The 16,960-nt window shown below is 44.4% G+C and overlaps 2 protein-coding genes across 2 annotated transcripts; one reads left to right on the top strand and one right to left on the bottom strand.

Annotated features, from left to right (window-relative positions):
• Nucleotides 1-287: 287 nt before the first annotated feature.
• On the bottom strand, nucleotides 288-3,935 carry pgls (6-phosphogluconolactonase). Its single transcript, XM_048990747.1, has 6 exons — nucleotides 3,885-3,935; nucleotides 3,158-3,426; nucleotides 2,872-2,979; nucleotides 2,158-2,259; nucleotides 1,332-1,472; nucleotides 288-1,055 (listed from the first exon to the last, which is right to left on the bottom strand). Exons 2-6 carry the CDS (start codon nucleotides 3,422-3,424, stop codon nucleotides 909-911), a joined length of 765 nt encoding a protein of 254 aa, XP_048846704.1. The 5' UTR covers nucleotides 3,425-3,426; nucleotides 3,885-3,935; the 3' UTR covers nucleotides 288-908.
• A 6,112-nt stretch (nucleotides 3,936-10,047) lies between these two features.
• On the top strand, nucleotides 10,048-16,333 carry LOC125717580 (zinc finger and SCAN domain-containing protein 2-like). The gene is made up of 4 exons (XM_048990694.1): nucleotides 10,048-10,646; nucleotides 10,965-11,092; nucleotides 11,461-11,569; nucleotides 13,764-16,333. Exons 1-4 carry the CDS (start codon nucleotides 10,340-10,342, stop codon nucleotides 14,405-14,407), a joined length of 1,188 nt encoding a protein of 395 aa, XP_048846651.1. The 5' UTR covers nucleotides 10,048-10,339; the 3' UTR covers nucleotides 14,408-16,333.
• Nucleotides 16,334-16,960: the final 627 nt, after the last annotated feature.

Below are 16,960 nucleotides of genomic sequence, written 5' to 3'. Positions count from 1 at the left end.
ACTGTAGGACATCTAGCGCCCCCTGGCGGTGTTAGTAGTGAACGACTAAGGACGTCGTGGTCGGTCGTAGAAACACAGGGTACCGAATTACTGCAGCAACTACTGCGCGCCGTGACCAGAATATATAACAGTGATCAGCGTGCCCATTGCAGGGGTTTGTATCAGCTATCAGAAAAAAATAACAATTCTTGTTAGATGCAGGCGTACAAATAAATATTTTTGCGTGCAAAAACAACCAAACAGATCCAATGACAAGTATACACACATAATAAAGAATACATTTCCAGTCCATGAGACCATCTTAATCCTTTTATTGTGGGCCGCACAGGATCTAAAAATTATCAGCAAGCCAAGCACATGGTCCACCAGGCAAGTTCCATCCAAGTTTCACTGCTCTTCAGCTCTGTTGGCGATTATTCAGGTCTCCCTCAGTTTAATGCCAGTCAAGCTCTACCCACAGCGGTGTTTCCATTACATCTAAAGTAAGAGGACTGGCAGCAGCTGCTGACATCACATGACTTGAAAACTTCACAAGGAAAAAAAAAATCTTCAGTATAGAGGGAACTTTTTCCTTCCTAATCTTTAACACTGTTACTGGATGCAGTCTAGTTAGCAGTGTGGAATTTAAATAGCATATACTGCTTTCTTATGTCTCTTAGAAGTCCTAGTGCCATTTACCACAGATGCATCTTGGTCCTGATGCAAGGCCCATGATTTGGAAATTATTTAACCACTAAACGAGGACACATTGCCCAATAGCAAATCCTCAAGCAAGACACAAGTCAAGTAAATAAAGTAATTAAATCAGACCATGTCAATCGTGCAGATTCATACACCCTACATGGGTGCAGCAAACAGAATCTGGAGCCGTTTGTGTCTAGCTGATGCTCCTCCCCCCTGCTTCAGGCTTAAAGCTCTGCATGAGGAGCAGGCCGTCCGACTTGAAGAGAAAGAGAAGCTGCAGCAGGTTCATCCAGCAGCCAAAGTAGTTCTCCTTGGTGGGGCGAGACTCGAGCTGCGGGTAGCGGGGGGCCTTCTCCTCCCTCCAGAACATGCTGGAGAAACCAGAGAACCACAGTGAAAACTGCAGATGTTCACTGCTTAAACTGACACCCGACCTATAACGCTCCAGTGATTTTGTTACCTTTATGATCATCATAATCAAAATGAGCTGTTATGCTTTAACCCAAAGTAACTTACAGTATAGGGAAGGGTTATAATTTATCTCCTCTCCCTGGGATTGGAATCCGCGATCTCTGCATGGTTAGCGCAGTGCTCCATTTGTCGGGCATGATTAATGTTTGCAAACATAACCCAAAGGGAGATCCTACCTTTAACACGGAGGCTTTGCTGGCCCCAGTCGACACGAAGGCAACACACCGGGCAGCGTTGACCACTGGCAGCGTCATGGTGATGCGCTCAGGGGGGGGCTTTGGCGAGTCCCTGATGGGGGCCACTGTCTTTTTGGTCTCCTGCAGAGAAAGCGGTGTCCTGCATGAAGTGTGTGTCCGTGCGTTGTGTGTCCACGACACGCCTGCAGATCTGGGCCGCATGCAGATCATAGATCATGCTAACTGTTATTCGGAGACGAGCGAGAAACTGCACCTTAGAAAAAAACAATGACTTTAACCATGGAGAGGAGCACCAAATGCTTGCCTTTAACAGCATACGGCTGTGCATAAAGCAGCCATTACGTTATTACCAGGTATAACGATTGCCATTCTAGTTCCATATTATTTCTATGTCCGATCATATTTCTGTGCATTATAGGATGACAGGTTTTATGCCTGTTTTTCTGCCCCCCCCCCCCCCCCCTTCGGAGGACAACTTCATTTTAAATTAAAGTTACAGTATAAAGATATTCATTTACAGGGTGGCCACTCCGAACTCACCTGCCCTACTGCCGTGATTATACAAAAAAAAGATTAAAATAAATGAATAAAACCAAAAATAAAAGGGGAGGAGGACACAGAAACAACAATCATTTATTTTATGCCTACATTAAAGACTTCACTGATTTCATGACAGTATTAATAACCGCAAGCCACATCAAATCTGTAAGAAATAATTACTAGAAAATTTGCTTAAATCGTGGATTCTCCTGAAAAAAAAAATGAGTGAGGCACCTTCAAGTTTGAGAACGAAGGTAAGTCCTACCTCCAGTAGGGGGTGATCTGGGAAAAGTGAGCAGGTATGTCCATCCGGGCCCATGCCCAACAGCAGCAGGTCAAAGGTCGGGACCTCCTCACCGGGGAAGGTCTACAGACAACCCAGAAACCCGGTCACACAGCTGACCCTGCTGCTAAGCACTGCTCCAGAACAGCTTTCCCTAAATGCACACAGGTAAATAACCAATTACTCCTTGGGTATGAAAAAAATATATAAAAATAGCCCAACCAGCTATCAACAGTAAGCTATACTGGTAATGACAACCAAACCCTCATCAGCTAAAACAAAATTATGAATTATTAGGAACTGCAATACTGTATATGTAGACAGCTCATAAGCTGTGGACTTACAGCAACCATAATGAATTATCAAGCACGCAGCAGCATAACACACACACACACACACAGGAGCAGGGCCAGTTGCACACAATCATCCGCACATCTGTGAGCAGGTGTGTATGTGTAGTATAGGTACACATTACATTTTGAGGACCAAATGTCCCCACAATGTGATAAAAACCTGTTGCATTTTGTTCAGTCCCCACAAGTGGAAATTCAATTTTATAAAAATCTGTGACTGTAATGCAAAAACTAAAAATGCCAGAAGTCTTGGTGGGGTTTAAGGTTGTCATTGTTAGGATTAGGGATTTGCCTATAGAAATGAGTGGATGGTCCCCACAAAGATATGACTGCATGCGCTCACCTCACTCAGCTTGCGGGCATAGTCTTCTGCACACTCTTCCACAGGTAGCGAAGGGTCAATAGTTAGAACAGCATCTTCTGAAATATTTATTTTGGAGAGAAGCTGATTCTGAAACACAGCAGGGGAATGAACGTACATTGGTATGTCTGGCTGCGATGTGGATGGTCAGGACCTGCAACCTCCAATGAACATACATACAGAACAAAGCCTGTTATAGTTACCAGTCTTTTCCAGGTCACTTATTTTGGACTCGATCTGGCGGTTTAATGACTAGTTTGCTTTTCACCTTATACAGTCCGTAGGTGCTTTCTTCATTGTGGAACGGAACCAGCCTCTCGTCACAGAAGCCCACGATCCAAGCGCTGCTGTCGAGGTCTGGGAGGGCGAGGAGCTCCCGGCTCAGCATGGAGACCAGGCTGCCCCCCGACAGGCCGAGGGCGAACCGGCGGCGCTGGGAGCTACAGGCTTGCTTTGCACGGGAGGAGACCAGGCGAGCCAGTGCCGGACCCAGCTCCTCCGCGGAGGGGAACACCAAAACCTTTCTACTGCACATAACTGAAAGGAAAATAGGAAGGCAACAGAGGACGCTTCTGCAGTAAATATGATCTAATTAGGCAGTAGATACCGCTGACGTCCTTCACCGCCGACATCATGGCAGAATTTGCATTTGAAAATATAATATACATAAATGCCTGTCTGCAATTTTAGGCTGTGAAGCACGTGAACTAGTATCTGACTTTTAAGAATTTATAAATGCCGAAAATACCGCAAAGGCAAGTCATCATCTATAATAACACAAACGGACTAAACTATGCAGATTGCACAGGTTAATAAATGGTAAAACCACTTATGCAATCCCGGAGTTCTCAGTCATTGAACTGTAACGTGTTAATGTAAGTTTCCTCACTAATATTGATGTAAGGCATAACATGCAAATACACCATCGGCTAGTAGCAAAGGCATTTAACATATTTTACACTGACGTTCTGATTTACAGAGATATCTCCAAGTACCTTGTTTTAATAAGTCTTTAACCAATTCAGAATTACTTCCACTACTCCACTTCCACAAAACCGGAATTTCCGCGTGTGACCGGAATATCATCCGCTGTGTTGCATTGTGGGAGTTGACGTTTATCGTCCGATGTTGCTTGCCTCGGTAACACAGTAGTGCTATTACGTGAATCTTATAGAGAACAAATGTTTTTGTTTTTTTTAAGCGAGTCTTATACGCAATTTCCTCCTCGGTATGTTTTGCGTCGCAGAGTAACACGTATGAAAAGTTGGACCGCGAAAGGATACTCTTGATGCTTGTTCAACTCTGGAGGGTGTTCCATGACGCAGGATTCCTCAGTCATGTCTATCCAATAAGAGTTTAGGTAGGGAGCATTCATACTGGTCAGTCATGATTGTCCAATAAGAGTTCAGGTAAGGAGCATTCCTATTGGACAATCATGACTTTTGGCTTAAGTAAACCCAACTAACCGAGAAATGCACCAATGGGTGGCCATTTAATGTACTATATTATGTTCTACTCTATCTCTTTTTTTTAAAGCAGTGGTTCTGAACCTTTTTTGCACTGCGACCCAGTTTTTACCATGCCAGCTCAGTTGTGACCCTATATCAAGTATAGGTTTAAATTAATACTATGATGAAGCGCGCAGTGCACTCTGCACTTACGCCAATCGATGCCTATCGCACAAATCTGATTGGACGTGCCAGTGAATTTTAAATTAAGCATCAGTTAAATTAAGCATCATAAATTAAGCATCTTTCAGAACATGCCATGACCCAAATTTGACCCATGGGTTGAGATTCCCTGTTTTAATGTATAGATCTAACGCAGTGATTCCCAATCCAGTCCTCGGAGACCCACAGTTGGTCCATGTTTCGGGAAACACTGATCTATAGCATAAGTGCTTTATGATAATCCCCTTCTCTTTTACAGCCCAGTTCTGCTGAGTTCACACAACAGAATTCAATTGGAAAAACAATTAAAATTGCAATTTGTACTGTCTGGTAACTTGACCCCTCATGCCCCTTTCACTCTGAAAATAGTCTGTGCATAGTGCCTTGTGCTGCAGTTGCTGTCTCTGAGGTGATCGATGAGGTGTAGGAGAAGAGGAACATGTAAAGAAGGCTCACGCAGAAATAAGCCAGTGCTACCGTTTTAGGTGATATACGGTACGTGGTGACATCCTTCAAAGAAATCCCCAAAGACAATTAAACATGTGTGTTAATGTGTAACTGTAGACCTGGTGTCCAATTAGAGGCAGAAGTATCAACCTAGTATGAGGGGAGCTGAATTATTGCAGGAAAATGCTGAGTTGTGTGATTTTTGCAGGCACAGTTGGTGCTAATTATGAGGGTTTTGCGGTTGGCAGTTGTGGCAGACATTGGCAGACTGATGAATGACAGGCGTACTGCCTGCAGGCTGGAGATGCATGGCAGCCACAGGGAGATGGAAGCTCTGAAGCTGTGTCTCGTGAAGACGGAGCTGAAAGCTGCCCGACAGCGTCTGGCTGAAACGGAGACGCAAAGTTTCGCCTGCAGTCGTTCTATCAGTGCTCAGAATTCCAGGGAATCGATGGTACGAAGAGGCAGTGTGGCTGCTTTGAAACCTAGAAAATGAACTGGACTTCCTTCAGATAATCCGTTTGATCCTAATTTTATTCTGGGTTTTCAAGAATTGTAGATGTTGCCAGGAACCCAAATACACTAGCTCAGTGTTTCCCAATACAATCCTTGGGGACTCACAGATAATCCAAGTTTTTACTACCGGGAGCTGGGTGGGAGCAAAGACATGGACTGTCTGTGGGTCCTAGCGGATCGGATTGGGAAAGACTGCCCTAGCTGATGTAAGAAATGTGCTTTTAAAGTCCTGCTTGAATAAACTTAGTGAGAACCAGAAAGAGGTGGCAAGTGAACTATTCCAGTGGGTCAGTGGCACTCAGCTGCATGACTGTTCCATCATTTGACTACCATTTTAACTTATTTGAGAAAATGTAGACCTCCTTGTCAATAGGCGGCTCCTTGTCTTTTGGTAGCTTGTTGATGAGCGACCGTTGACAAGGAGGCTTTTTGCTCGAGAGGTGTCAATGGCAGGTATGTCTTACCAAACCCAATATAGCATAAATAAGGGGATTCAAAATAAAACGACACACTAAAACAAAAACCTGTGTCCATCGGCAGCTTACTCTGCTTGTTAAAGCCGTGCTTTAATTAAACAGAGATTGCGCAGTTCAAGGCTCTACCTCACAGAGACTTAACTCAAGCAAACTTAACCTTTAAATAAACCACACGCAGGCATAGACCCAACCAACCTTTAACACAGTGGGGCATTTGTAGACGATCCTCTAGGTAATGCTCACGCATACTACTCGAAAACCCCCTTCCTTGACTCTCATAATGGCTCCACCCAGTTTCCTGGGTTTGAAACCTCAGTTGACTATCAATCGATTAAACAATCAAGTTCCATGCATCATCAAGCAAATGGGTAAAGAATTATCCATTTGGTTAAGATTAAGGTAAAGAAAACATTCGGTAATTCCAGTATATGAATGTTGTAAACAAACAAAGACAAACATACATTGGCTTCATTTACCATAATGTATTTCCGTATTTCCTATTTTAAAGACAGCAATACCTTGTGCTCAGAGATGGCATCACACCCCTCTAATGTAATGCGGTTTTGTATTTGTCTCTCTTACCGCAAGCTGACACTTTGTGTTCCATGTCAGAGGCGGAATGTCATGCCAGCATAGCGTGTGTCCTCAGGACAGAGTGTTACCTTGTGGATGAAGATCTACCATTCATTCAGGTGGTAGTGTGAGGAAGAAGGTCCCAGCACTGCTACAGTGATCAGGTTGGTCTTCTGCTGCAGGTTGAGTCCAACTTTTCTTTCTCCAGTGTCTGTTTCCTCGCCACGTGCGCTGCTCTCTCTCAGCTGTTGGGCCCGCACATCCAGAACAGTCATCTGTTCGTTATACAGACAGTGGGGGTGGAATGAAGATCTGAGTAATCGGTACGGTAAGCAGAACGACGGATTGATGGCCTCGGGACACCAAGCACAGCAAATGACCTTCTATGGACACTTAGCTTGACTGCCAGCATCCTTTGAGTATAATGCTATAGACCCAAGTACTTTGTAGTATTGTGATTGTACAGAGCCCTGTTCATATTGTAATTAAAATAACAATGCAGCGACAAACCCAATGAGTCATTAAAAGTTATTATTAAGCTTTAACTTGTGGAGAACAATATATGAGGTGCTATTGTACCCACAAAAATATCTCATGTAACATGGTCGTTGTGTGCACATTCCTTTTTCCAATTAACAAGTTAACAGAATTACTGGCATCTTGTCTGGGATGTAAACCAGTTTCTGTTCCCCCCACCCCCCCCACCTCGCCCCCCCCAACCGTTGTGATCAACACATTTTTTGCAAGGCCCACATATTACATTATTGCGTGCATTCTCATTAGCGCAGAGCTGAAGACAGCTTGGTGTTTGACAGGTTCGTGAAATATAGGCCTAACACAGCTGCAGAATGTACAGATGTTCAGGGTAAGGACCTGAAAAAGGTCCTAAGGGACGAGATGAAGCATTCATACCTGCAGAAGACGCAGAGGGACTCAACGGGCCCCCTCGTTCCTGTAGAAGATGAAGCAGATTCAGCCTGAGTGTATCACTTTGTTATTAGCAAGAAACGTACAGACAGCAAAAAGCTGGTCAATGCCGACAGATGGGAAACGCAGTTTATTTCAGCACCGTGTGGGATGCATTTCAAGCATCTTGTTAATATAAAAGTGCAGCTGCAGAGGGAGCCTCAGAAGGAGCGATTTGGTGAAGATAAGTCAACCAGTTTGTTTACGCGGGACAGAAATCACTGATTTGTGTCTAGGGATTTTCTGTGCCAAGAGTTTTGTCTTTGAAGAAAAGTCATCTGAATTCACACGTACACATTGACACAGAAAAACCTTTCTTGCTGCACAGTGTGTGGGAAGACCTTCTGTCCGTTATGCAGACAACAATACTGGAGAAACACAATACTTATGCTCATTGTGGTGATCATTTCACTACCAAGCAAAATCTTAAAAGTCTACTAGTTGGTTCATGCAGGAAAGGATTTTTTTTAAGACAATGAATCAGCTATCACATATAAACCTTCACACCGAAGAGAAAATATGTATCTGTTTCCGATCCTGGCAGAGATTCACAGATGCAGATTTATACACAGCACCTGCTGTGGAGAGAAACCTTTCAGCTGCACTGAGCTGAGTTTGAGAGCAGAGAGAAGGAAATGGATGCAAGACACCTTTGATAAGGACCACAGCGTCAGAGCCGAGGTGCGGGTAACGTGTCCTCATGTGCCATGTGTAGAAACCAGTGCTTTTCACACTTTGCAACAGTGACACTGCTGTTGCGGTTTGGACTTCGAGTTTGGAGATAATAAAAGTAACTGTTATATTTTCAGCGTCTGTGATTGGATTGGGGGGCGGCATGGTGGTGCAGTGGTTAGCACTGTTGTCTCGCACCTCTGGGACCTGGGGTTGAGTCTCTGCCATGACTCCGTGTGTGTTTGGTTCACATTTACTCCCCATGTCATTGTGGGGTTTCCTTTGGTTACCTCCATGTATACGAAGGGGGGTCTTTTATTCTTTCAACTTTGTGGCTGGCGTTAGCTATAGCTTAGGCTAATAAGCATTACTTCCAGACTGTGATATGGTATGCACGTGCTAATTAAGTATCTATGAACATCCCCAGTTAATCTATGTTTGCTATTCTTAGTGTCAAACAGAATCACGGCAACAGGAGAAGTTGCTGTACGGGATTTTTGCTCCAGATCCATTAGGAAGCATAGTTTTTTGTCTATGCGCATGTGTCAGGTTGGGTCCTAGACTCCACCTGAAATAACTTCTTAGGCTCAATTCCCCCCCGCCACACCCCCTGCCGGTGCGTTGGTGGTTCTCGATGTCTGGGGCTGGATGCCCGGGTGTCTACTGGCTCACTCTCGGCGGTTGCTTGGCGGGGCCTGGCCCTCCTGGCTCTGTCGGGCCCCTGCTGGGGGGGCCCTTGGATCTCTGGGCCTGGGGACCGATCTGCCCTGGTGTGGCTGGCTGCCAGCAGAGCCTGCGGGCTCGCTGCCACGGCCCCCTGGGCCTCCTGCACTGTGGCTGCCGGATGACCTCACTCCGAAGCTCGCCTCTGACCTTTTCTGGATGGGGGGCTGCAATAATTCCTGCGGTGGTCCTCCTGGGACTCCCGTGTCCTGGGGGGCCTCTAGATGTCTGGGGCCCGGGTTTCCTCCATATCTGCTTCATATCCTGGGGGGCAGGGCTGTGGTCCCCCACACACACTACTAGACATTTACATGGAGAAATTTTATGAACACAAGTGCACTCACACACATAGGGTGTGCACACAGGTGTACAAACATGCCTAATGGTAGGGTGGGGGGGGGGGGGGTGGAGGGAATTTAGAAAGGAAAAAATAGATGGAAGCATGACAAACCTTATACTGTAAAAGTGGGGCAGCATTACATGGTAATTTGTCAGAGCTTATGACTTATGTTGACGTATGTTGCATGTGCTAAATATGGCCACATCCCATTTGGCCTCTGTGTTATTAAGGGTCCAAAGCAGGAAATGCTATGGAACCTTATTGTTTTTTTATTTTGTTGTTGCACGTGTTTACCTGTTTACCATGTTAACGAGATAAGAGCGATTATTCTAACTTTATTGAATGAATAAATTTGTGTAAATAAATACACCGTGAAATGTTGCTATAAATAAATGATATGAAATGTGCGCATTAATAAATATAATGTAAAATGTGACAACACATTTATATGAAACGTCAGCATAAATATTTTTTTCTGCCGGGTACTACGGTTCCAGTCCAGAAACATACTGAGGTTAAATTGATTTGTGCGTGGAGAATTAAAACTCAATTATATTTTGAAGATGCTGTGCACTTAGGAAACAAATGTTCATTGCATTGTTTTTCTAGCTTCTGAAACACAACGTCATCCTTTCTTGCGCTCGGAGTTCCTCTAACAGGAAGCAAGTGAGCCGTATTTCGCGCTTGCAGATATGACGCCACCGCCTTATTTGCAATGGCCTATTATCCAGTCAAAAACCAATCCAGCTGTAACTTCCCATATGTTGTACATGTCTGCAGACTGAACCTATTCATTTGAAATGCACTAGTGCAGAATGCGGCCTCTCGTTACCTCTCCGACGGACTCAAAAAGCGGGATATTAACGAGTAAACTCGTCTCGTCAAAATTACGTGCGGCTATCCCCTAGGGTTTACGGTAAAGCATCCCATCAGCACCCTCTGTCTCACTTCCGAAAATAACCAAGGCGCGCTCAGCTACTAGTGGCCAGACTGTAGAAGTCATATAACAGTTAATATAAGCAGAAGATAATCGGTATCTAGTTAGAAACAAAGTAATTGGCAGTTTTATGATAAAAATGTTGAACTGCCTTTCATTTCAGGCGCAGCTGTCCTCGATCATGGGGGTGTTATCCAAAGCGGCCGTGGCAGAGATTATCAAACTTGTGGATGAGGGATCCGCTGTGCTGCGGTTAGAGATGCGCCAGAGTCAGACGGAGAACGAGGATCTGAGGAGGAAACTGCGCCTCATGGAGACGGAGCTGAAGATCGCCCAGCAGCGGGTGATGGGCAGGACCAACGGCTGCTCCCTCGGCCGGTGCTCCGTCGGGGTGCAAACCGGCGACGAAGCCGGAGCAGTGGAGAAGGGTACTGACAGTACGTATACAGGCATCGGGGATGGCAGCGCCTTTGTCAAAACTTAATGAAAACTGTTTGCATCTCATCATCAGATGTCCTCTAATCCCAGCCTCGGAGAGCAACTGTCATGTGTTTTAGTGGTCTTTTGTTAACATGTTTATAAACCGTCCAGGAGATGCAGGAGTTTCCAGCATCTGCTATGATTTTAACCATAACAGTTATTGACATGCCACAGAAAATGTTGCTGCTCGGTGTTTTTTTTTTGTTGTTGTTGCATTTATTAATTAGCGATCGCATTATTGTGAGCGGTTTACAGAGTTCACCGACTTGTTCCAGGGAAGGAGCGCTGTCCCACCATAGAGGGAGTCTTTGGGAAGGAGTGGTGCTTCAGCCTGTGGAGTGACGGGGAGCCGTCAGCTGCAGAAGATGAGGACGCTTTGCAAGCCGGTTACACGAAGAGCAAGGTCCGTTAGACTTTTTTTTTCCTTAACCCGGCTATCCTGTTCGGGTCAGCACCGACAAGTTTGTAAGTTTAAAATGCATAAAAGCACCACAATAATTTGTGTACTGCATCAAGGCTTTTTGACCTTGTCAGGAACCTCTATTTAAACAAAATAAAAAAGAAAAAATTCACTGAATTATAAATGCTCTGGTCAAGATTAACAGTGATTTGTGTACTACATCAAGGCTTTTTGACTGTGTCAGGAATCTCTATTTAAATAAAATAATTTATTTTTTTTACTAGGCAAGGCATGCCCATACATGTAAGGCAAGATAAGACCAGTTCAATTTATTTATATAATATTATGTCTGAATCGTTCCTCTTCTATAGTTTGCAGGAATGGCAGACAAGCCTGTGATTCCTGAAGTAATGGATGCTTCCGTGGAAAAAAAACATTGGGTAACTGAATCCAAGGGAGGCCTGAGCATCACACAAGAGAGTAAGTGGGCACCCGTTTTTCTAGTCTGTAAAAATGTTCTGTGAGCATTGCGGGTCCAGAAAGAGAAAATCCAGACCAAGATTTTGTGTCAATCAACCATTTGAGTAAATAGTCACAATCACAGAGTACTCAACTGGTTGGTTGAAACAAAATCTTGGTCTGGATTTTTACTTTTTGGACTTGAACTTTCCACCTCTGAAGATGTTTAAATGTATAACATGTAGAAAAATGTGAGATGATGGATGGATGGATGGATGGATGGATTTTTCTTTTCCTTCTGGGGCTCCCTGTGGAGGCTCTCCCGACCCTTCCCAAGCCGTGCTGTGGTGAGCTTTCGGGAATGTGAGCATTCTGTCTTTGGATGCCTGCCCCCGGGGGCCTGGATTGCTGGCTTCAGGTTGCAGTAGCTCTCAGGCTGGGAACGGGTATGGAGTAGTGATCAGCATGGACGTCTCCAAAAACAGGAATAACAGATCGGAAAGCAAGACGTGTGGTGTAACTTTCACTTTACTTTTAACACAGCCTGACCTGGTTTAAATGAAGTTGCAACCATGTTCCATCCTTCCATCTATCTGCACATTTTGGTCAGGGGGTGGGGGGTTGGAGCCAATCTCTGGTAGCACAGGGCACAAGGCTGGCTACACCCTGGATGGGACGACATTCTTTTTCTAAAATAAAATAAAATTCAGCTTTTTATCTGAAGTAAAAATAGAATGCAGCTCACCTCAATGGAAACAAGACCACGCTTAAAGGAAGATACAATATAAGGGGTTCCTTTTGTCTTATTCACCTCTTTTGCTCTGATAATAATGTTCTAATTCACCACAGTGTGTTTTTTTAAAAAGCACGTCAGTTATGTCTGTTTGTGCGGAAGCCCATAATAAGCATATCACTGTAGTGCGGGAATGTGGCGGCCCCCCTGACCACAGGGTGGCTGCCATGGCAACTGCCCAGGATCTCGTCACAGGTGGACACCGAGGCACAGTGGGAGGTGACACTGAGACATTTCTGTAGCAAAAATGCGGGAAAAGTGCAAACCAACCCCCCTTTTTTTAAAGTTTATTTTTGCTGCCTTAGTCAAACGGCCTTTGAGGGATTTTCTCCACCCTTATTTATCTTTGCGTTTATTTATTCGGCAAGCATAATCTGTAAGACGAATAATATTAATACCTTAACTATGTAGTTCATGACTGGATATTGTGTTGTACTTCTGAGGGGGGGAGAAAAGGGGGGGGCATGAGTGTGGATCAAGACTCAACAATTATTTACTGTAAATACGTCCATGTGCAAGTACACAGTGTGTTGAAATACCGCTTCCCTCGGGCCCCCGATGGTTCTAACACATTATTATAAATACAACAAGTAAATGTATAACATCATCAAAACCAAAGTAATACAATATGACATAAATATAAAAAGTGTGCAAAGATCGTGGCATAGCTTTGGTTTGGAGAAAGAGATTCAGGGCCATGTCTTAGGCTCCACACTCTCTTGGCCCGTTTGCCCGAGCAAGATTGCCCCCCTCCCTACTCTCCCACTCGTCTGCGCTCACATTGCGCTTAACATTCCAGGCCTGAGCACACGTTCGCTATCACTGTGAGAATTTTTGTGTTAAAGAAAACAAGGAAGAAAAGTTCTATCACACAGCACAAATTCCATGATTAAAGTTCTTATTTTGTGGCTCGTTTCGAGTCGGCCCTGTTATAGATTCATTGAATATGCAGCAAGAAGATTTTAATTTAATCATGTTACACATATAAGAATATATTTTACCAAATATCTCTGTGTTTTTGTGTGTTGGATCCAGTTGTTACTGGAGGCTCCTGTCAATCCAAATTTCCAGCAGATGCTGTACCTCTGCTGTAGACCAAAGTGATCCCTTTGTTGCCAAGTTTGTTGCCTGGCCAGTCCTATCATTCAAGTCACGTCTGTGTTCCGTGCTCGGACACGGTAAGCGAACGCGCTAGATGCGTACCGTGCCTAAATCCAACTGAACTGTGCCCAGGCCCCCTTGAGGAGGTAGATCTGAGGACGGTTCAGTTGAACTGAGGCACGATACGACTCTAACGCCGTAAAAAGAACTGGATTTTGGGGGTCAAACGTGCTCAGGCAAGGTATAGATCACCTGGTGTGACGTCGCATTTAGTGTGGCCCTGTCTGTCAGTGCCTGATATGTCCTGATGTTCCCAAACAGGACAGGATGAGTTTGGTGACAGCTCTGCGGAGGTGTCTCGTACCGAGGACGACATCAATGAGGAGCTGTGTGAGGGGGGGCCCTTACTTCTGGACCCTCCCGAGCATGAGGTCCTTGAGCCCGTCGCTGCAGTCGGTCACGGCGAGCAGGACATGGAGGCTGTGGCCTCAGCCATCGGCGAGGGACCCGACCTGGATGCCGACGCCTCTGGTGGTCATTTCCTTGGCTATGGGAGCTTTGGCACGAAAGTGAGCGTTGGCAAACCCGGCAACTCTGCCATCGAGGGGAGGTATTTCATCTGCTCAATCTGCGGGAAGAGCTTCGCCTATCTCAGCTACCTGAAGATACATCAGCGCCGCCACTCGGGGGAGAAGCCGTTCAGCTGCACGGTGTGCGGCAAGAGCTTCGCCCAGAAGGCGTACCTGACGCTGCATCAGCGCACGCACACCGGCGAGAAGCCCTACAGCTGCGCAGAGTGCGGGAAGAGCTTCTCGCAGAAGAGCTCGCTGAACTCGCATCTGCGCAGCCACACCGGCGAGAAGCCCTACAGCTGCGCAGAGTGCGGAAAGAGCTACGCATACAAACACGGCCTGAACGTGCACCAGTGTGTGGACAGCAGCTGGAAACATGTGGACTTGGTGTAAATAACCGAGTAAAATAGCAACGTATTAAACAATGTACCACAACAATTTTGTATGAGAAAACAATATGTTAATCTTGTAAATATCTGTTTTGTACAACAAATCAAATACTGTTAATCTTGTGAATATCTAAGTTTAAAGGTTTATTACTGTACGTGTGATGTACTTTGTTAATTACAGAGCGTCTATTTCACAGCCTCTGTGTTAATGGTGAGCGACTTTTGATGGCGTTGTGTTTTTAACACGTAAAGCAAGGACCATATCCTCCTATACTTGCATTTACACAGAGCAGTAATGAAACACTGGCTATTGTACTGTCCTGGGCCGGTGATCACAGGTGATCTTAAAGCTAAAAGTAGCTGCAAACTTGCCGATTTAGGAGAAGCTCCAAACGTCTCGGAGAATGATTCCTAGGTCACTAAGACCGTTTCGCAAACCGTCGCAAAATGGCTGTTTTTCAGTCCACGGCACAATGTCTTGGAAACATTAAACGAGCGCTGAATTACTTAAAGGATACCGCCTCAGAGGGAGAGAATAATGATGGTTGTGGAGCTTGTGAGGGACGCAATGACAGCAACAAACCGAAACAACCCAATCATATACATATACACCGCTTAACGGATCGTTATAGCCTTTTTTTTTCGTTTTCTTTACGTATCAGGCAATTTACTATCTGATTGACATTTGTTTATTTATTACATGAGTATAAAGTAATAAAACGGACAGCGTAGTTACGTACTGAATTTTATTGACTCGTTCAAATACAGTACGCTTTTCAAATTATTGAACTGAATTGAAATACGCTAAAATACGGTACTGTACCTAAAATGTACCTTAATGTAGTGTATACACATACACCGTAGTAATTTTTTTTCCCATATACTGTCATTTTTAAAAAGACCAAAAATGAACACTATAAGTGGATTACTATAAGTGAATTATTTAAACAGTATTTGTAAACGATTGATTCTATCTCAAGCTTTTTGATCTATATAAGTAGTTGATTTTCATAACCACGATCACTATAAGTGGTTTCCACTGTACTTGTGTCTATGGGATGTTTCGCGTACATTTTCACCAGCACGTACTGGCCTCTCATCAGTCAATCGCCATGGTTATTCCAGGCAAGCTCGTGCATAAGAAGTGACGTCAGCCATAATGACGTCATTACTCTTAGCTTAGGAGTCGGCTCTTTTCCTAACTGAAAGTTGCTCTTGTTGAATATGTTTTAAGAAAAAACTCGTAGTTAAAAACTTTTAGTGTGATTTCAGAATACTCAGTACTAAGGTAAAATGCTTTGGAATAGGAGCCCTGGTCTCTTGGGGTGTACTCACATGTCATACCACTGTACTGTCAGAGGGGGCATCTGCCTGAAAATGCTCAGATTCAGGTTCAGGTCACGCATGCATATTTTGTTTATATCCAGTTTGTATTGTCATATCTAATAAAAACTTGCAGGGTAGTTTTTTTTACATTTGATTTTATTCATTTCAGTGTGACTTTCTTTCCAAGGTTTCTAGTTACTGTCTGTGTAAAGTCTGTGTACTGTTTTGCAAATGCGCCCATCCATTCACCTCTCACGGCAGTGTTATATGGGGATATCAAGGGATCTGCTCCTAATGCACAGGAAACACTGTCTGTGCTAATTAATGCTGTTTTCAAAGCACGCCTCGTGTAGGTAATTTGTCACGGTGTTACCTTCCAGAGGCGCCGAGTTGCTTTGGACTCATTCCCGTTGTTTCTCTGTCCGTAACATTCGTCGGCCAGGCCTGCAAGGCAGCCGGCTGTTGGCCTGACTAATGCTGCTGTTTCCTGGCTCTTTACCTAACCCTATCTGGAGATTCTTGGCTTCCTGTCTTTCCTGTACATCGATGCTGGGACATCTATGCTGAATTGTTTTTTTTATAATAAATTAGTCATGACTGTTTTATTGACTCTTTGGGCCTCTGTTTAATAAAACTTTAATGAATAAGAAAATTTGAGTGGTGTTTATTTTTTTTTAATGACAGCACACGGTTTCCTCATTACGGAAGAGGGTGTGGAACTGTAGGATGGCTGGGAGAGATTTTGCTGTTAATTTATCCGCTACAAGCATCCATAGCTCCTAGTGTGTTTTCAGTCGTGTTTCAGTTCAGCCACACTATTTGAGCTTAAGTATACGGACGGGGCCTTCTGTCTGTACCCTGCGTTTGTTTCATCCGTATTTGTGGATGTTTTCTGAAAACCTATGGACACGTTCGAAATGGAGCAGTACCACCACGTGTCATGGAGGGAGTGTAACTGTTAAGTGCGACACTATGCGAGACACGATGAAAAAAATTAAAAAATGCCGGACTGGACTGCAGGAGAGTACCCAGTGGAAACCCACATACAGGGAGAACATACGAGCTCCACACACACACACACACACACACACACACACACACACACACACACACACACACACACACACACACACACACACACACACACACACACACAATGTGGAGATTCAGTTTTATTTCAGTCATCTCGTTTAACATCCATACATAAATTGTTTTAGCTTGTCCTATGCAG

Source organism: Brienomyrus brachyistius, chromosome 22, assembly GCF_023856365.1.
Source record: "Brienomyrus brachyistius isolate T26 chromosome 22, BBRACH_0.4, whole genome shotgun sequence".
NCBI lineage: Eukaryota > Metazoa > Chordata > Actinopteri > Osteoglossiformes > Mormyridae > Brienomyrus > Brienomyrus brachyistius.
This window is presented reverse-complemented; position numbering and strand designations above follow the sequence as displayed.